We start from the raw sequence: 21,430 nt of genomic DNA, 5'->3' as shown, positions 1-21,430 counted from the left end.
GCAATGGGAGGTTGTGGCTGAACAGCTCCGGCAGATGGAAAATGTATGAGAAACACTCCCGCCCTCCCGATCTAGGGAGCTCATATTTAGGCTAAAAGACCCTGAAGACTGAGCTCTAATCTAATGAAATAACTTCTGCAGGAAATATGACTCAGGTGGAGAAGGTATTTTATAAACATAAGCTGATGATGAAGAGGATGAAGGTAAACAAAGACAACAGCATTTTTGCTGGAAATATTTTATCAGATTGCTTGATCACATAGGAAAACAAAGGGCCAAAGCTCCTGGTACTTTTGAACCCCAGGAAGTAATGATTGACTCTCTGACTTTGTATAAATTACAGCAGAGTACGAAATAACATGGAATGGAGGGTGTGCTTGCTGATAACGTAGAAAGAACTTTCCAACACAGGTATTCTTTAATCCTAAACCATCCTAATATTCCAGACTCTGGTCCCATACACCAAAGTCAGCATTATTCTGAGACCTAGGTGATGGGCATTGCCATCCTGGGCCCTAGGCTTTAGTGTGCCCCACTGGGCTTCCTCTGGCTATACCTACCTCCACTGAGCAAGGTTTGCAGACCAAGGGAGCATTCCCACCTGAACCAACATCCCCTTCTAGACCACACTGAGTACTAGGGACCTAGAAACTCCCTACTCCAATGGCCATATGGCCATACACATGGCCGGCACTGCCTCTTCCTCATCAATTTATATAGATTTATAGTCAACACAGTTCTATCAGTTTCATCAAGTTGCAGTGGGTACAGAAGGGACATGGACAGGCAGCTGGAATGACCAGCTAAAAAGGAAGAGAGTGGGCTGCAGGCCACAGGCCTCTATTTATACCCTTGCCATGGTCCCTAAATGTTAGGTCAGAAGTGCCCAAAGTCCATGCTGTCAGTATCATAGGTGATCTAGAAGGCACATTCGAGGTTCACCATTCACTAATGCTTAGCATTTCTCATCTCAGCATTTATAAATTATAAAAATGTCTTCTGATAAATGATAACAATACATATAAAAAATAAAGACGTGAAGCAAATCCAGAAAAAGTGGTGTAAATTTCCCTTATAAGCCACTCAACCTGATCTATTACTTCACCCTTAGGTCTCTGGGCTTATCTGTAGGAATGCACATTTTACAGAGTCGCAAAGCACAGCAGAGATATAACTCAGCACTTTCAGTTTACTTTATATTTAATGTAATTATACTTTCCAAATGGCTAGGTTTTATGAAATTTTTATAAGAGGTACACAATTTTCTTTCCTATATCTTTATCTTATTAGTCTGTCAATGGATGTTAGGGTAATTTATTTTATCATAACGTAAAGTAACACTCTACCCAACACCTTTTATATAAGCTTTTAATATTTTTAATCAGGAAATGATAACACTATTCAAAGTAAAAATTTTTCATTTTCATTACAAAAATATAATAAGTGAAATTACTGGACCAGAGCATACTACATTGTTATGGGTTTTGATTTCTAAGGTACTTTTCAAAAGCACTGACCAAATTATACTTTTATCAATAAAGTATGAACATATCAAGTTCACTATCCCACTGAATGATCTTTTCAATACATTTTTGCTTATTATGTTGGTTATAAAATAGAACTTTGTGGATCCCTTTTAGACAGGAGGTTGGAGAGGTTTCTATGATTACATATTATTATGACTAAAAGCATGCCAGAATGAAGTATGCTTTTGTCTGCCTCCCAGAATCATTGGGCACACCACTCCAAGCTGGTATCTGTTTCCCCCAAATGACTCAGGCTACTCTAATGCCTGGCATAGAGCAGTGAGCCGCTTACCACTGACCACTCTCACAAACGTCAGCCCTGCATATCAAGCTCAGGGATCAGTGACAGTCCAGGAACTGGGCTGTTTTCCAAAACTACCTTACTGAAATGAAACTGCCATGCCAGTGAGAAGGAAAGCAGCCTTACCCACTGAGCAAATGAGATGCGCTCTTGGGTATGACAAGTCCTGAAGACTTGGGCTTTGGTTTGAGTCCCAGCCTTGCCACTGATTGGCTGTGTATGTTTAGACAATGTATGTGATCTAAGTCTCAGTTTCCTGTCCAAAAGAGAGGAGCTATAATAAAACCTGCCTACCATGACTTTCTAAAGGTCAGGTAAGAAAATGCAGTGCTGAGCACCGTGCCGCACACAGTGTCAGCACTCAATACGCACTACCCGCTGCTACTGTGAGCACCACTGGTAGTGGTGGTTTCTTTTCCCAAATTAAATTGGATCTATGGTAAAGATTAAAAGATGAAGAAATGTTAGGATATTCCATTCACTCCTGTCCATTCATCATCTATCTGCCCATCTATGGGTGGACAGGTACAACATATCCTTTAAAAAGGGAAGGGACTCAAGAGAATTCAAGTACTTCATACAACAAAACCTACCCTTGAGAGTAACCCTGAGTTTTCATTGCCTGGAGGAGGCCACATTCATGTAAAGCAAAGTCCATCAGCCATCCCTGCTCTGCTCCAGGAAGGGTATGGGCGGCATGTGCACTGGGGAGAGAGAAGAGGCCCACCTGGGAGATGAGCAGCTGGCAGGCGGCCAGCTCCCGCTCGCTGGCGCTCATCTTCCTGCTGGAGTCCATCTGGGCGCTCTCCAGCTGCTTGCTGCGGTTGACCAAGGACTTGACCTCTGACTTCATCTTGCTGATGTACAGGCGGGCCATGGTGAACTCCTCCTCGATGACACCATTCACATCTGCCAGCTGAGCACAGGAGGGGGCACACTCAAACACGGCCTCTAACATCCAGAAGGTAGAAGATTCCCCCAAAACCCATCCCCAGATCCTCAGGATGTCCATGGATTTTTGGTTAAAAGTCTTGATCACAGGGCAAGCTGATCATGATCTCTGAAACCTTGGGTGAAATTTTCGATTGAAAAATCCCTACTCAATATAATCCTCAATTAACCAGATTTTGCATTACACTTGATTTTTAAGATAAAAGAGATGACATCAGAAGAAAAAACACTGGCTGGGCACGGTGACTCCCAGCACTCTGGAAGGCTGAGGCAGGTGGATTGCTTGAGTTCAGGAGCTGGAGATCAACCTGAGAAAGAGCAAGACCTTGTCTCTAAAAACTAGCTGGGTGTTGTAATGGCCACCTGTAGTCTCAGCTACTCAGGAGGCTGAGCAAATCACCTGAGCCCAAGAATTTGAGGGTGCTACGGGCTGTGATGCCACAGCACTCTACTGAGGGGTCACAAAATGAGACTCTGCCTTCAAAAAAAAAAGAAAAGAAAAGAAGAAGAAGAAAAAAACTCTGAAAAATTTTAAAAGGAAATAATCTCAAAGAAATATACCATTTACTGTCCTAACACATTTCTGTAACAGCAAACCCCGATACTCTTAAAGGTGACCCTGAATCCCTATTAAAAACTCCAATTGGGGGTGAAATTGGCAGGATCTCACCTAATTTGACAATGTGAGGGTGCTCAGGATGCCCCCTGGGTGAAGGGCTCAACTACAACTTGAAATTTACCTTAGAATTGAAAACAATGTAACCTCAACTTCTGTACTTTCATATTAATTTATAATTTAAAAAACTCAAATCAAAATTTCAATGATGTGCTTGAGGCCACAAATTTGAGACCAGCCTGAACAATACAGCAAGACTCTGTCTCTACAAAAAGTAATTTTTTTAAAATTACCTGGCATGCTAAGTGCATACCTGTATGTAGTTCTAGCTACTCAAAAGGCTGAGGAAGGCAGATTGCTTGAATCCTGGAGTTCAAGGCTACAGTGAGCTATGATCATGCCAGTGCACTCCAGCTTGCATGAGAGAGCAAAATCTGTTTCCTCTTCAAAAAAATGTATGTTCAAAAAAAAATGTATGTTCTGTATGGTCTGCTTGTTCAGGCACAGAAGTAGTCTAATGCCTTGAATGTTTCTATAAGCAAGGATTAAAATAGAAAAGACTTTCTAATGGTCCCCAATTAAATAGAAAATCCAATGAATATGAATGTACCATTCATTATCAAAGACCTTCTTGATGAAGGTGTCCCTGCATGACTTTTCAATGCTACCAATCTATTTTTTCTTGCCTTTTCATGCCTGCCCTTTCCAAGCACGCAGTAATCTAGATCATTATTTAAGATCATCTGCGAAGAACAGTCTAAAACCACCTTTGGAAGTAAACAGCAACAGCCAGAATTCCTGCATGATCTTTAGTTTCTGCATTTCAGAGCTCTATTGGAAACAAAAATTGATGCAAGATACTAGAGATAGAAACTCTTAGGAAATGCAAACATGATCTTGTAGGGCAGTTGACCAACGTGCAAGTAACTGTGTGCCTATTCCATTTGACCACCAGAGGGCAGCCTAGCACCTCAGTAGAAAACAAAGAGCCTGGTCCCGAATCCAGCCCTCCAACACAGGCTTCAGTGGGCTCTGAGCAATGCTTCCCACCCTATCTTTTAGTTGTTCCATAGTACACTATGGAAATAGTAAATGTCTGCTTTTGTCATTACTGCTGGCATTAACTCATCATATAATTATTTTTTCACTTAACATCTAAGAGCTGAGAAAATGGAATCAGGTATCAGCCCTGGCATTGGGTGCCAAATACGGAGTACAGGAGATAGTGTCGGCGGGGTACCTGTAACTTGGCGTCAGCATTCCCCTAAGAGTTCAACAATGGTATCTGTCACCCAACTCCAGTGTCAGTCAGCACAATGCAGAATCTAAGTTAATGGCAAGAAAATCTACAAGTATCAATTTCTGCCTCTATCTTAAAGGAGGTTCTTGCGAAGCCAGTTATACTTCTGTCTGCGAAAGATTTGCCTGCCAACACCACCACTGCCCACTATAATCCAATGGCACAGAGACGGGGTGAAAAGAGTCTGTAACCTTTAAATTCAGTTTTGTTCTGTCTTTGGCACTGGTCCAATGGGGGAGAGGGACGAGAAACGCCTCCCTACCCTGACCAGGTGTATCTCATGTGTCCTCCAGCTTTAGCAGAAAAATAAGGAACATCCATCTCCCCCACATGGAACTCACAGCCTCTACCAGTTCCTGGTGGGAAAACGCTGCAGAACCAGTAGCTCATGCAGCTTGGGAAGGGGACAAACCTCTTTTCTTTCCCAGATCTGTTAAAGTAGGACACTTTTGCTTTTTATGCCCAGATGTCACTTAAGTTGGGGAAGAGTTAAAAAGAAAATCTATCAGTACACACACATACATATATAATGATGGGCCTCCTCCAGAGTGAGAGCTGGACGTTTCTTCTCCCAAATCAGAACCAAAACTTCTGAAGCCTACTCTTGTCCTAGGAAGTCTAAAAGGAGATTTGGAATTGGTGTCTGATGGAGAGAAGAATCCACTAAATAAATGGTTTTCAGCTGTGAGGTTTCTCACAACTGCAGTTTGGGTACTTACTGGTTTTATGTTCAAAAGTTTCTACTAATTCCAAAGCACTGTTATTTCCAAAAGCATAATCTAAGAATAATCAGAGTATGCTGCAAAAATGTTATTTATAACTCTCCCAGAAGCTGACAATGCCTCCAAACTGCATGCCAGACCATGAGACCCATGGGATTCAGTACCAGGACCGATCTGGGAGAAAAGGCACTGCCGTGAAATCACATGGAAGCTGCGGCCTGCCACTCTCCCAGTCTCCAGGTGAAGAGTCGTCCTCCCACCCTGATCCCAGGCCTCCTGGAGATGGAGTGGCCATGCAAAGTCAGGAAATATTGAAGGTAAGTAAAGTGAGTGTTCATTACAAGGCCTATAAGTCAGAATGGGACTAAAAGTAGTCAGTGCGGATTGAAAGGAAATCAGGCAGCCAGTCCAATTCATTTCACTTACTCTACCTCAACTTTCTGTTCAGTCAACAGAGTCCTGGAAATCTTTGTTTTAAGGCAAGCCCAGTGCCATGGGTCCACTGGGCTCACCTGTCATCTACTGTGCTCATCTTGTATTGTTGACTAAACAATGCTTTTCTCCTCACCTAAAACCTGTCAGGTGGGACCTTGTAGGAACTGAATAGGATTTTAGGAACAAAAATACAAGATCACTGAAATATTTCCTTGCTCTCATTTTACTGTACCAAAAGAATGGTGCTATCAGTTGAAAGTCATGACCAGTAAGAAAAGTATCTGGACCTATAATGATAAATCTAACAAATAAATCATATGATTTCTGAGTGACAACGTTTGAGATTATCTAAACTCATCTTGTCATTTTACAGGTAGGAAACTGAAGTCCAAAGAAGCAGTGACTTGTCCCAAGTCACACAACTGCTTAATGCCAGCTCTCACTGCCCTGAAGACTGAATCATAATTGTAAGGAAAACGGCAGAATCACTAAGAATACAATGATCTATAAGTGAGAATTATCAATGAAATTAACTAGGGCATCCAATGTCTGGAATCCAAAAATAATCTCAAAAACATCCAATTGAGTATTTAAAAATAATCTCAATCATACTTCAGATTCCCAAAGGTAAGGACTCTTTTTTTAATGCTGAAGCACCCAGACACTCCTTGATTTCATTAGCATTTTCATCAGCTCTATTTTAGAACTTCGCATAAAAATACCTTCTTCCTTTACCTTTATCAGCAGCAGCCGCCACTGTCCCATAAATCAACCCGCCTTCTTCATACCGTGAGGCCATTTAATCACCCGACACCAAAACTTTACTGCTCCACATCAACATGGTTCAAAAAATTAAATTCTCACATATAAATCACCAAAGTGAAGTGTAGTAATATCAACTCTATCATGTCTGAGAATGCTGTGTTAAAATGAGATTCATTCACAGGATTTGTGAAATATCCACTTACAACACAAGTTCCACGAAGGAAGGGTTAAACGTACAAGTGGTCATATGCTGTAAGCATGGACCTCTTCCACCACCCAGGAAGGACTTCCAGTGTTTCCCAGAAATAGATCGTATAAACCAAAACCTAATCTCAGGTTTAACAATCTTTTCCAGTATTTAACAATCCCAACTGAGTGTTTCACACTCAGCAGACTGATGTAGAATGCTGCCTTTTAAAGATAAAATGGCTAACTTCAAAGACTTTGGTTTTAGGGATGTGTGAGGCTAGCATTCTATTACCCTTCTCCAGCTTGATAAAATCAGTACACATTTATCAATGACTATTCTGTACAAGATGCTCCAGTACTAGAAAGCTGTGATAATCAAAATAATTGTGGTATTGGCATGAAGATTAGACCAATGAAACAAAATAGTGACTAGAGAGACTAGAAACAGTGCCACACCCTTCTGTGGGTGATAGACATGTTCACTGTCTTGATTGGGGGGGGGGGGTTTCACGAGTGAGCATGTACATCACAACCTTCCAACATACCTTAACATACCTTAAATATGTGCAGCTTACATTATGTAAATTATAACTTAATAAAGCTAATTTTTAAAAATGTCTCCACTTGCTTTTCAGTTAAACGACAATGGCCTCTCTAAATTTAGCAAACTGTCAATTGTTCTTGGCTAAGAACATTTTTCTTCTCTCTTGTCCCTCTGTTTCCAGCTTCTGGATAGTTTTATTCCACTCATATTCCCCCACCTCTCTTAGTTCCTTGCTATCCAAAGCACCAATGTGTATAGCCCCAGGAGATTAATCAAAACTGGCTTAAGCTACAACAATAATCCTAGTCCCTTTTGCTTTCCCCCAGCAGTTTGGGTGGTCATGTGACCCCAATTCTGACCCATGAAGTCTGAAGGTGTGTCCACTGGGGACTTCTGGGATCTGTTTCCTTCCCAGATGAAAGGAGTTAGCCTTTTCAGTCCATTAGGGTGTGGCTGATAGGGATGTAATGCTTGGAGCTGTAGCAGCTATTTTTGTGCCATGAGGCTAAATGTTAAGGATAGGAAAAGGAAGCAGGCTGAGGTCAGCAGAAAGGAAACAGAGAAAAGGCCTGGGTCCTTGACAGTGTTGAACCACTGCATCAAACCAAAATTTCTTTCTCAAACTTTAGTAAGCACAAAAATCACCTAGAGAATTTTGTTAAAATGCAGGTTCTGACTCCATAGGTCTGTGGGGAAGCCCAAAGGGATATAGGTCCAGTAAGTTCCTACAGGGAGCTAGATCACACCCTGAATAGCAAGATTCTAGAATTCTTATATGGTGAATAATTAAATGTGGTTTTATTTCTTAAGCCACTGTTAGAATCCTATTAGTCTCAGCTGAAAGGTTTTCTAATTCATAGTGACTGGTTGGAGAATTTTCACTCCACTGGGTTCTTATAGAAAAGGAAAAACAACACTTCTGAGACTAGAACTATGGCTTAAGAGATCCAATTCCAAACTCGTGGGGCACTGGCAAGCAGGCTTGAGGAATAAACCAATTTACATAAGGCCAATCAAAACGTGAAGACATTCCCTAGCTTTGAAATTACATTTTTTCTCCTCATCCTCATCCCAACAATCATTCATCCATTGAGTCACTCCATCAGTCCTTTTTTTATCCATTCACAAGCTACCCGGCACATGATGGATGTAAAGCATGGTATTAAGCATTGAATGCTTCTGACAATAAAAACACAGCCCCTGCTAACTTAGAGTCACACACAATAAGGGCAGTAGAGACGATAAAACAAGGCTGGCTTACCGTCTTCACGTCGTTGGTACCAATAATTCCACCTATCTCCCCCAGGTCCTTCAACAGCAAGTTCAAGATCTCAGTAGCCCTCTTTTTCTGATGGTTGCTAAGCTCTTGTAGCTGGCTCAGCTCTCTTTGTGTGGTTGTCAGGGTAGTCTGAAAAACAAAATTCAACAACAAATTAAAAGGATTCCCCATCAGTTTCATACATGCCACATTACAAAGAACAGCCGCATCACGTGGGATGGAGCTCTCTCCTCCTTTCTCCTGACTTCAACGTAAGAAGTTCAACATCCTCTGAAAGCAAACTGCATAGCACCGCATACTCTTTGGTAAGGAGAGGAACTTCACAGCGACAAGTTTTATCACATGACCTAATACCTTATTATATAGTCTACACAGATGACACAATTTCCAGGTCAGTGAAATAAACAGGGCCAGGCACAGTGGCTCACCCCTGTAATCCCAGCATTCTGGGAGGGCAAGGTGGGTGAATCATTGAACTCAGGAGTTCGAGGCCAGCCTGACCAAGAGCGAGACTCCCATCTCTAAAAATAGCTGGGCATTGTGGTGAGCGCCTGCAGTCCTAACTACTCACGAGGCTGAGGCAAGAGGATCACCTGAGCCCAGGAGTTTGAGATTGCTATGAGCTATGACGCCACAACACTCTACTGAGGGTGACAAAGTGAGACTCTGTCTCAAAAATAAAGCCCCCCAAAAAGGAGCCTTTTGGTTAAGAACATTTGGTCACATCTTCCTGCTTCACCAGATGCTCTGTTTCAGCCCACCCTGTTTTATTTCAGGGTCTAAACGTACTTCCCCACCTCTATTTCTAAACAAATGTGCTCCTGGGCCACTTCCATATTCCCACCTAACTTCATAAAAATAGAGAGATCTGGAATACACAGTCCAGAGGAATATCAATAACTTTACAGAACCACTTCGAAAAAGTCTGATTTTCACAGTGAAGATGAATTAAACACTATTCATCTTTTCTCCAAATGAGTTAAGTTCAAATGAAGATATAGTCTTCATATGTGGCAGAAGCTCTGCTTTCTTGTGAAACTTTAACAAACTCATCTCTTTCTCATCCTTCATGTATGTTGCCAAAACATACATGTCTTAACTAACTCTCCCTACAACTAGAATAGCCAATTTTGGGTGTCTTGGTATTAAGTCTGCCAACAAACAAGTAATTGCCCTGCCCAAGAAGCTGTGGAGGTTAATGTAGAGACATCTATGCAATTCCTCCATGTGCAGCTATTTTAATGCACTGACTAAAAATAATACTCTAAACCAGTCAAATAGAGCTTTAGTTTGATGGAAAATAAGAACTGTATTATGAAAAATATGACACTGTTTTGAGAAGCAAACAATCCTAGGACTAATTGGGAGAATTCTACAGAAAACACTAAGCAGAGAAAAGCTCAATCTCCCCCTTTCCTAAGTAAATTCTGAATGAGTTTATTTTGTTTGGCATTGCCAACTGCTTATTTCATCTTATTTTTAAAATCCACAGAAGCAGGAGTCCCCATCTTGGGAAACCATTAGAGAAGTCTTCCTCCGTGCCGCCGAATGTATGGAGGGAGCAGCGTTTCCTATCAGCTCCGCGGGCGGCAGATTAGCGCTTTCCTGCACCATCTGCTGCTTCTCCTTCTCTGGAGGACTGGATGTTTTCCACAAAGCAGGCTGGGCACAATCCCATGACACCAGGCCATTGGGTAGAGGTGCCAAGGGCAGCAGGTTCCAGCCACTCGGTCTCTCCACCACCTACTTTCTAAATAAAAAAGGGCACATCCCACCACCAGCCACCGTGCCAAATGCTCACTGGCCCTGCTGCCCCCAGTACACTGTGCAGAACCCAGAGCATCTTTCACTTGGAGAAGCTGGAAAGAAGAAAATGTGCAGACTGAAGCAATGCCTTACAAATAAACAGGCACAGCTTAGTCCCAGGCTCCCGAAGGTAACAGGACAAGAAGCTGAGGGGAGGGAATGGATTTCATTAACGGAGGTATAAAAAAGAAGAGCAAAGCCCGTACCTTTTGTGGGTCCCCCGCTCTTGCCTATTAATAGCAACACACTGAGATTGGTTTCTAGATATTGGAGCATATGTACAGGTCTATGCTGAGTGCTTTACATAAACTGTCACTAATCTTCACACCCTGCAAGGGGCATGCTATTATCCCTTTATAGAGAAGGAAATGAAGACTCTAAAAGTTTTAAGATCCTGACTGAGGCCTAAGGGTCATGAAATCATATCTGTAACTTCATGACAATGAACACTATCTGGGTGCTGATCCACATAATCAAAACACTTGTGCCCCCATAATATTTTGAAACTAAAAAAATTTTTTAAAAATGGTAACTAGGATTTTTCTGGCTCCAAAGTCTGAATTCTTTTAACTATTCCTACAAAGCATCCATGCTAATGTTATACATTCTCTTGATAAATAGACTTAAATTAATTCTCCCTGAGGTCCCTTCAAAGAGGGACCCTCCTACACAGTATCCACAAACAGCAATATAGGTACAGGAATGGCAGCCAAGGAAGTCCCACCCCCAAGACATCAATGCTCCAACCGTTTTCTGGGCCAGCTCATCTGTCAGCTGCTCATTGGCTCTGGTCTTATCCTCCACTTCCTGTGACTTCTGGTCATAATTGACAGCCAACTCCTCCAGGGCCTGAAGAACTTCTTTAACCTCATCTTTGGCTGCTTCGTTTTCAATCTGGAGACGTGTCAGTTCCTCTTGTATCTTCTCGTAGTCTCTTCTCGTAGAAGCTAAAAGCTGGGGAAATGAAATGGCATGGAATGTGTGAATGCAATGTTCAAATATTATGTGCTGTATCCAAAATAAAATTATTTCAAAATCAGATATAAGAAAACAAGTTGTAAAAGTTCAGGATAACAGAAAACCCCACTGTATGGTCCAGATACTAAATTTAAAAAAAAATCTTATTTCAAAAACCTGGGGGTTTTATTTGTTCATTTGTTTAATTTAGAGCTGTACAGGCATAACACAAAGTGTGAATTACACATCAAAAAGCTCTGTAGTACTTTATAACCGGTTGGCTATTCCACACATTAAGCAAAAGATGGGGGAATCATTTGCAAAGGCTGTAATACACATAACACTTAACACAGCCTTTTTAACATTATGGAGATTTCACATTATAAATAGTTTAAAAGTGAATGTCTGGGCTTGTGCATGCTTTCATTATCTTTGTTTCTACTGCATTTTCAGATTTTCCTACGATCAATAGATATCGCCTTGATAATATAGGGAAAAAAGCATTTAAAAGAGTTTTAACAGCAAGAAAAAGAAAAGTTCATCACAGGCATCAGTGCCAATGCTAGGGAAGCAATGGAGTAGAATGAGGGGTAGAGGGCAGAAAACACTAAGCAAACGGAAAGCTTCGGCTGTAGTGCAGGCAGAACTCAATGTGGCTCATCTGATTGCAGACGAATAGATTATCTCCCTATTGAGGGAAGGGTTTGGGCGGACGAGGTGATTATTGCTCTGCAGAGATGATGAGGAAGAAAGAGGAAGAGGAAGGAAATGGCTACACAGTTCTGTTCCAGGAGTGCTGGACGGGGACACAAAGCCAAAACACCTGCTGTCATTGCATCATGTGACCCAATTCATAGCATTTTAGCAACAAAGCACAAAAGGGAACAGTACTTAGATGGTTCTCAGCGAGGGAATTACCAGTCATCTATGTTTGATAGATTGGTTGACTGTCCTTTGTTTAGGTTCAAATCTGTAGAACACTTGGCAAAAAAAAAAACAAAACAGCATAATAAAAACATTTACTGGCAAACTGAATGCCTTTGGGAGAGACTGAAAAGAATCTGTCTCCTTTTTTAGTGTATCCCATATATGCTGACCTAGCACTGGGGCCCCTCTTCCCTTTACTTGCCCCTTTTCTATCTTCTACTTTGATTTGGTTTCCCTGCCGGATGGCAGAAGAACACAGCCTGTATCAAAGACCTGAGTCCACTGACTTGCAAAACTGAAATAGGTTAAAACAGTAGGACATAGGAGTACTGGACGTGAGGAATCATCCTTTCCAACTACCAAGCCAAAGGTCTCTGCTCTTCCAGGACCAAGTGTAGCAACCGGCTACTCACTCTCAAAAGCGCAGAGCTCTAGCTGGGCCCAGTGCTGGCTCATGGATTTGCCTGTAATCCTAGCACTCTGGGAGGCTGAGGCAGGAAGATCACTTGAGCTCAGAAGTTCAAGACCAGCCAGAGCAAGAGTGAGACCTCTGTCTCTACTAAGCCAGGCATTGTGGTGGGAGCCTGCAGTTCTAGCTACTGGGGAGGCTGAGGCAGGAGGATTGCTTGAACCCCAGAGTTTGAGATTGCTGTGAGATGGGCTAACATAATAGCACTCTAAGCCTGAGCAAGAGAGTAAGACTTTGTCTCAAAAAGAAAAAAGAAAAACACACACACAAAAACAAAACAGTTCCAGAGTTCTATAAAGTCAGACATTTAATTTTCTAAATTCAGGGAAAATCAGCTTTTAACAGGCACTGAAAAGAAATCTACCAACAAATTTCCCCATGATGTTCCACAAACATCAACAACAAAGAGTAATAATAATTTTTAAACCTTTACTAAAAAAATGTATTGCACTCTTTACCTCATCCTGATCCAACATCTGTTGCTTTAGCTTTTCAGCCAACTGGCTCTGCTGGTTAATTTCATCATCCTGAAACAAAACATCAGGTTTAACATTTTGGGGTTAGTTATGTCATGGTCGATATCCTGGTTTCTCAACAACAGTCAGATACTCTAACAAGATGGAGAGAACGGCACGGTGGTCCTCCACAGGAGAGAGACCGGTTCTGAGATCTCATCTGGTTAAAATACCTCTTTATCCACCTTTCCCAGCTGACGACACAGCTGGATATTCTGGGAAATGTAATATCCTACACACTTAACACAATTCCTGCTCATCCAGAAATCAGAGATTGAGGGTATAAGAACTGAAAAGGACTCCAATGGAGACATCCACCCCAATCCTAAGGTGTTACCAACAAATCCCTAATACAAAACCTAAGGGAAAGAATCTCTAACCAACTATATAATATTTATGTATAATAATTATATATTATACTACATTATATAATTATACTATATTATACTAATGTCCCAGATCTTGTCCAACACATCAGGGACCAGGAACGCTGACACATGACACATAGGAAAGACCACTGTTTCTACGTCAAATCTTTCAGTTAGGGAAATGGGGAAAATATTGGCTAGAGAATTAGCCTTTAGCGCTGGCACATCTCCCTCTGGATTGGGAGTTAATTTTCTTGCGGCAGAAGCATTAAGCTTACTCTGGGCTGTCACTGAAGAGGGAAAGCAAATCCTCTTCCTCACTCTCATTTTCTGCCGCTAGGTGTCGCTGACACAAAAGCCAGGGCGCTCCCTGCCGGCCTCCCCCGCCTGTCCCCTCCACCCCCCGGCGCCGGCTAGGGCGGAGGAAACGCAGTCTTCGCTGCACTGTTTTCTTGATTTCAAATGAAATTGAAAGCACAGCCTATGAAGAATGACAAGCTGGCTTCCAACCGGCTCTCCCCCTTAGAAATAGGAGCGTCTCTGATGTCTCTTCTAGGGTCTAAGCCCCAGAGTCCGATGCAGTTCAGGATTATCGGGGCTCCCCTTTGTACTAGATCCTGCCCCGGTGTTCTCTTCAGCAGATCATTTTAAAAACAAAAACAAACCCCCAAAACCAACCCACCTGTACCGTGCTTTCTGCCTTTTGCAGGGGTGAGGTAAGAGGGGTAAACGTAAGGGTGGTGTGTGCGCCTGCATTTGAATCAATTAACACAGTGTCACAAACTAATGCTTTCCCCGCAGCAGGAAAATGCTAAAATCAATAGTGCAGGATTTATAGCTCCTTTTCCTTTATATAGAACATCTTTTGGCCTCGCTTCTCTGCTCAAAGACAGCCTATTTCTACTGAACTTTTTACATCAATGTTTCTTTAATGGTTCTACTTTCCTCCCAAATCATCTTTCTGGCAGAAGATTAAGGGAAATTACACCAGAGGAAACCTCCAAAAAAAAAATGGTATTTCTAAAACTAGAAGACTATCTTATAGACATATTTTTCTCTTCTACTTTATAAACTTAGCATGTCAGTTAACAGGAATAACTTTGTCATTATGCTCTACAACACTTAAATATTAACATGTTAACATAAATTACCCAAAGAATTTCACTTGGCCAAGCCACCCACCATCTCTTCTTCTGGGACAAATGAATAACCACTATGTGGGATATAAATCATGAGGTAGAGAGATGGTGCTGTGAACCCTCAGCTCTTATGCTGTGCTCACTCAAGGCCTGAAGATGCAGGCTTCCTCCCTGACCTGTGACTAACAGGATGCAGCGACTTTCAAGGCACAGGGAAAAACCAGGAACCCTGGTCCCACCCGGGAAGAATAAAGAGCCTATTATAAAGAACATGAATCACTTGAATCTAAGATTTACCCATTATTAAGACAACTTCTCTAAAGAAGTCGTGTAGTCTATTGTGATTGTTAAAGTCTTCCAAACTTCCAAAATAAGGTATTCTGTGCAGTCTGTATATATTCAAATGCGCCTCTTACAACATGCTAAAGCATACTCACTCTGATGCCAACTCTAAAAGAAGGATAACAGATTTCAAAGCACTTTTCAGAAAATACTTTTGCACTTGAATTTCCTTATGCATGAAATTACATGCATAGCCCTATCAATAGGAATTGGTCAACCCTGGTTGTAAATAGATCACTGGTCACCTTTAATCATAAAGGTGTTTTAGTCGCAAGGGTAATCAGTGTAATGAGCAATCAACTTATACACCTACTTAAATTTGATTGGTAGCATCAGAGAGGGCTCATAGAATAAGTGAAAGGCGGCTCGGCGCCTGTGGCTCAACCGGCTAAGGCGCCAGCCATGTACACCTAAGGTGGCGGGTTTGAATCCCCAGCCCGGACCCGCCAAACAACAATGACGGCTGCAACCAAAAAATAGCCAGGCGTTGTGGCGGGCGCCTGTGGTCCCAGCTACTTGGGAGGCGGAGGCAGGAGACTCGCTTGAGCCCAGGAGTTGGAGGTTGCTGTGAGCTGTAATGCCACGGCACTCTACCAGGGGGATAGCTTGAGGCTCTGTCTCAAAAAAAAAAAAAAAAAAAAATAAGTGAAAGGCAAGCTCATGTTATATCTCTGCTGAGAGCCCACCTGGGCACCACTATCCTTTCCACACCACACAGGACATGCTTCTCCTTCAGGCAAACAGAGCCCAGAAGGAGAAGACCCAACAGAAAGAGAGGAAGTAGTATTTACCGAGCTCCTGTTTAAGTTAGAACTTTTCATCCCTGGGGCAACCTTTTGACATAAAAGGCAATAACAGATAAGAGCCTCAAGGTGCAAAGAGAAAAGCTTACTCAGCAGCACAGGAGTCAGCCAGGTCTCAGCAGTCAGGTCCAGGTCTGACTGCAGTGTGCCTCCACGGCCTCCACCGACACACAGCACTGCCTAGTGACAGCCCCTGGCAGGCAGCTGGGAGGAAACGGTGAGGACATCCCCCTCCATGCCCCAGACAGGTTCATCAGGTTTGACCAGGTAGTTCTTTATTTAAAGTGCTGAGGCCAGAATGGGGTGAGCACCGGAGTAGGAGTCAGAAAACATGTAACCTCATGCCAGCTGTGCTACCTTGGGTGATGTAAACTTGGACAAGTGATGTGACCACCCTGGGCTAGGGTCTCACCTAGACCTAGATACTTCCAACTCTACCACTCAATAATAAGGTGACCAGACGTCCCGCTTTTGGTGGGACAATCCTGATTTTTAACAATTTGTCCTGCGTCCTGCAGCGTTTTAAAAAAGTCCCGATTTTTGGAAAGAATGCACGACAAGCTAGGGAACAGCGGGACAACGGGAAGGGAATATACGGTTTTCGGCTGCCATGTGGCCACTTTGCCAGGATATGAGTTTTATATTATTTTTGTTAATTTTATAATGTTAAACTTTAATAATAACAACAAATAATTGTTGAGAACTGATTATCGAGAACTGCTTATCAAAGTTCGCATTGTTGATCAGTTGTTAGAATTCAACCACCATTGTTTGGACTTAATGAATGGCATTTCTTGGCATTGGCAACAACGAAAACATTTTGTAACTGTCTCTCAGACAATACACATCATACTGCGTGCTAGTGCTAGTTAAACAAGTGATGTCAACAAATCAGCTATTCAGATAATTTAGGTAAGTAATTTATTTATTTCATGAATTTAGCAGACAGTACTCATATTATTTATATTTTATAGTGGCGGCAAAAAGTCTAGCGCCGGCCTTGAAAGTGACGCTTGTGACTTATGAGGTATCACTATTAAAAATATATATTGATAAGGAAAAGGTTAAATCTTGGGCATCAACAAAAATCACAATAGAGAACAAACGGTTAAAAATATTTCATGATTTTGAAACAAACCATGTTCTATACAATAATGCACTAAGAATTGTGGGATAGGCACTGTCCTTACCAGGAACTAATGCTGTGACTGAATGTGTTTTTTCTACGTGGTAAATAAAGTGTGGACATCAGAAAAATCACAATTAAGTGTTGAGACTTTGAAAGCCCATTTTATATGTAAAATATAATTTAACAAATTCTTGTGAAAAATTTCATGACCTTTTAAACAATGACAGCAATCTACTAAAAAAAATTCACTCAAATGAGAAATATGCCAAAGAATAAAATTATACTATACATAATTTTTTTATGTATTATATTTGTAAACTGTACTTATGTTGCAATTTAAAAAAAAATATTACAGTACTATTTTTGCGTTCTATGAAAAATTTTACTGCTCCATATAGACCAAATTGTTTTTTAGACCAAATTTTTAATTAAGAACCCCACCCCACCCCACCCCAGCCCCTGGTCAATGGTGTCCGGCTTTACCAATATTAAAATCTGGTCACCTTACTCAATAATCTATGAAGATGCCATGTCCCACCTCATGGATTCTCTAGTATCAAACTACCCACATCATCAGAAGCACAGAAATGCCCCCTAGCACCTTTAAGGGGTGGACACATAAGAGTGACAACTAGTAAGACATAACCAGGCAGTCCTCGGGCAGAGTTACTAAGAGCAAACTATTAGCTTGGGTTCCCTGTGAGGCTGAGGCTTTGGGGCACAGTCCTCTCCCAATGTCTCTCAGCATCGGCTCGGCACCTATGGCTCAAGTGGCTAAAGTGCCAGCCACATACACCTAAAGTGGCGGGTTAAAATCCAGCCCGGGCCCGCCAAACAACAATGATGGCTGCAACCAAAAAAAAAAAAAAAAATAGCCAGGCGTTCTGGCGGACGCCTGTGGTCCCAACTACTTGGGAGGCGGAGGCAGGAGACTGGCTTGAGCCCAGGAGTTGGAGGTTGCTGTGAGCTGCGATGCCACGGTACTCTGCCCAGGGGGACAGCTTGAAGCTTTGTCTCCAAAAAATAATGTCTCTCAGCATCGCCCTGTGACCGACCACCGAGGCTAACCTGAACAGTGTGCTGTACGGGGCTTCAAGGCATATGCTATGGAGAATGATGACGCAGAAAATGCACTGGGCTAGCCTCTAAGGGACTGAGACTCTGTAGCCAGCTCTCTAGACACCAAAAGAATACTTCAGAAGCCAGGTGGGAGACCTACAGTCTCTCTCTCAGATCACTGAAAGCTCCCTGAGCCGCCAGGTAAATGATCCTGACTCCACAGCAGGTGCCTATACACGGGAACATGGTACAGAGCCAGGGTCTGTGGTTATTAAAAACGAGTCCATCAGTCTAAAGTGAGGGAAAGCACTGCACACAGTCTAACCTCCTTTACTGTTTAAATAACGGCAGTTCTTTGGAGAAATCAAGAAATTGTATATCCTGTTCATTTGCTATTGATCTCCTTTTTTCATCTCCTTCACTTGAGGTTTTATGTAAAATACCTGCCTAGAAATGGAAGATTACAGCATGCCAAGCCCCCAAAGGGCAAGTAACCCAACGCTCATGGGTGTGAACGTTTTATTAAATGTGTTTTCAGAAGCGTAGAGTGACCCCAGTTCAATGCTATAGTTATAATGCAAACTCCTAGAACCAAAAAAAAGAAAGAGCAGAGCTAGCTTCCTTAAGGCCACCAGTCACATTCAGCTTGGAAAGGTGATACCAGACTCTGAGCTTTACCCCAAAGAGAGAGGCCTATAAGATTAATGGCAACGTTAACATAACAAAGTTGTTTCATCCAAGCCGGAGGTGTCCCCAAGCACTCTGAGCTGAAGACAGCAGAAAAGATTAAATCAGACTAAAAATATCAGCAACCTTGATGAAATGAACTGAAAGGATTTAGAATATTCCAAGGGCAATATGCCAAGATCATGAGAAACATCAATTTCATTTCCTATGCCTCTGGGATCGCTAACCCGGCCTTGATTGGAGGATGAATGATACAATGCTCTCCAAGGTCTCTTTTCCCATATTCCAACTTACTCATTCACATGACTATTTTGTCATAAAATTGGACATCTCCAATTAACATGTTTAAACTGCTTCATTTAAGAGTAAGCCCCTGAAAAAAAGCTTCACCAATAAAGTTAAGACATCAGAACACACTACTGTTGGTTCCTCACCCCAGGGCCTCAGGGCTACATGATTAAAGAACGTGCTTGAGTTTGGGAGTCACTGCCCTTATCTCAAGCTGGGACTTCTGTTGGAGTTTCCTAGAGGTGAGGGGTAGGCCTGGAGAAGAAAGGGAAACTTAAAGATCAGAGACACTCACACCCACCTGCACACTCAGCACAGTCCAACTTCTAGTGAGAGAGGATACCGGAGAGGGGCGAGGTCTGGGAGAACAGGTCTTCTCAGGGAGACCACGAGGATGCACCTGCAGGGCCCTCCCTATGGTGACTCAGCTCTTGGGAATTTAGAGGCTTAACTCCCTGGAACTTGGAAATTTCCAAGTTCTGTGAAATCCTGTAGTTCTGTAGGGGCTGGAGTAGCATCTCCTGCTGGATTCAAACTGGCCAATGGGAAGGGTGCCTGTGGGGTGGAACTTTTTGACTGTCAATAAAAAGGGAAAGACCAAGCCAGTGGGCGAGCGCAGCCATTTGGAAATCTTCTATGCCGTAAGCTCCCGGCCGATGAATAAAAGCCCTTCCTCTTATAACTATGGTGTTTGGGTGCTCTTTCTCTCCGTTGGGCCTCATCTTCCTGCAACGCTAGAAATGAAGACTAAATAGCACGGGCCTGTCTCTCTAGCGCAACACTCCACTCTTCTCACACACTGCACATGAATCAAGCTCCCCGAGTGTTCATGACCAGGAGCGAGGCTAGGGAGCGGGAAGACAGGCATAGAGACCGGCCTGCGGCCCTGCACAGCTGCACGGGCCCTCTGAGTCCCGGCCCACACACCTTATCATCCAGCTGTCTGTAGAGACTGGAGATCTCCTCATCGTACTTCTCCTTCTCCTCTGCGGAGATGCCGGCAACAACAGGCGTGATGTTGTCTATGATGGGGGTGTTATCGCAGGGCTCCAGGTTCTTCTGGTCCTTGGCACTGATCTGTTCATCCTCAGGCACGGCTTCTCCTGTAAAACGCAGCCAAAAGGCGCTGGGGATGAAGGAAACTGAGCTCGCAACCCTCCCGGAAGAGTTCTAAAAATAGTCCCTCCTGGTGAGAAATATACACACAGAGGACACAATACAGAAGCTACTGTGTAGTTATAGTTGGTGTTTGTGTTCTTTCTATTTGACAAGAAAAGGTCCTGGTTAATTGACCGAAACTAGTCTAAGGAAAAAGAGAACTATATAATACTCCCCCTCTCTCAAAAGGCATCACTCAAGTAAACTGATTCCACCAACCACAGGCGCTACCCCGCCAGGCAGACATGCCTCAATTCTTTACATGCATTTCACTTTTGCTGAGGAATATCTGGGGCTTCTCTAGAGTCACATTCTTTCTAGAGACTGATTCAAAGGGAAAGAGACCTCTAGGGCATCCTAATTACCAATTAATTATGTTACTGTTCCATTCATGGAAACAACCAAACAAGCATGTTGGCATTGCTCAATAGCGCCCTGTAGGGCCCAAATCCTCTCAGTCTGATGTGGGAAGTCAAGGTGGCCCTGGACCCAAAACTAGCACTGCACAAACATATATTCTACCACGACTCTGGCCCCCAGGAAGCAAGAATTAATTGGCTCTGCTAGAGAGTTCAAATAGAATAAGCTCCTGTGATGTCAGCGAGTCCTAGGAAAGCAAAAGCAGCCAGTCCAGACATCATGCAAGGACCCTACGGACCACTTCTCAGTCTGCGGGGTAGGTTTCTTTGGGCCTTCCATGGCAGAATTGCCACATTTGACAATGCAAATTGAGGAAAAGGGGGTAATTCCAAGACGGCCAGTGGCTATCCCCAACAAGAAAATCACCTTGCAAAGACACAGTGCATCAGAAAGATCCTGTGAAAACCACCTGTCCACTGAGTTTCTCAAATATCTTCTTGGAAAGCAAAACAAAACCCAACCGACTTCTCCACCCCAGCGTTTGCCATCAGTTCATTTTGCTACAGTCAGTAGTGGGAACGTCTGCAACGCTTGGAGCCTCCCCTGATTCTTAGCCTACAAAATCCATTGTGTGAAAATTCCCCAGAAAAACTGCCTTGAGCCAGAGGGAGTTTTTCAAAAAAAGATAGAACTGAGACCCTAATCTGTGGTTTCATTAGCAATCTATATCATGCCTCAAGGAACCTGCTTGAACGGTGCACATTTATCTCAATATAAACAAATCACATGATGGTT

At 42.7% G+C, this 21,430-nt stretch overlaps 1 protein-coding gene across 2 annotated transcripts in view; it reads right to left on the bottom strand.

The window, feature by feature from the left end:
* Positions 1 to 21,430, bottom strand: part of KIF5C (kinesin family member 5C) — a 142,130-nt gene that overhangs the window by 16,685 nt on the left and 104,015 nt on the right. For both annotated transcript variants that reach the window (XM_012807127.1, XM_023515032.1), the window contains 5 exons: positions 20,045 to 20,220; positions 13,246 to 13,314; positions 11,182 to 11,388; positions 8,611 to 8,757; positions 2,555 to 2,743 (listed from right to left, as the gene is read on the bottom strand). In XM_012807127.1, coding sequence (XP_012662581.1) covers positions 2,555 to 2,743; positions 8,611 to 8,757; positions 11,182 to 11,388; positions 13,246 to 13,314; positions 20,045 to 20,220 — 788 coding nt within the window. The remainder of the gene's footprint in view (positions 1 to 2,554; positions 2,744 to 8,610; positions 8,758 to 11,181; positions 11,389 to 13,245; positions 13,315 to 20,044; positions 20,221 to 21,430) is intronic.

Source organism: Otolemur garnettii, unplaced genomic scaffold (genome assembly GCF_000181295.1).
Source record: "Otolemur garnettii isolate 467f Iridium unplaced genomic scaffold, OtoGar3 scaffold00064, whole genome shotgun sequence".
Classification (NCBI taxonomy): domain Eukaryota; kingdom Metazoa; phylum Chordata; class Mammalia; order Primates; family Galagidae; genus Otolemur; species Otolemur garnettii.
The sequence above is the reverse complement of the archived record's forward strand: the minus strand, read 5'-3'. Positions and strand labels throughout refer to the sequence as shown.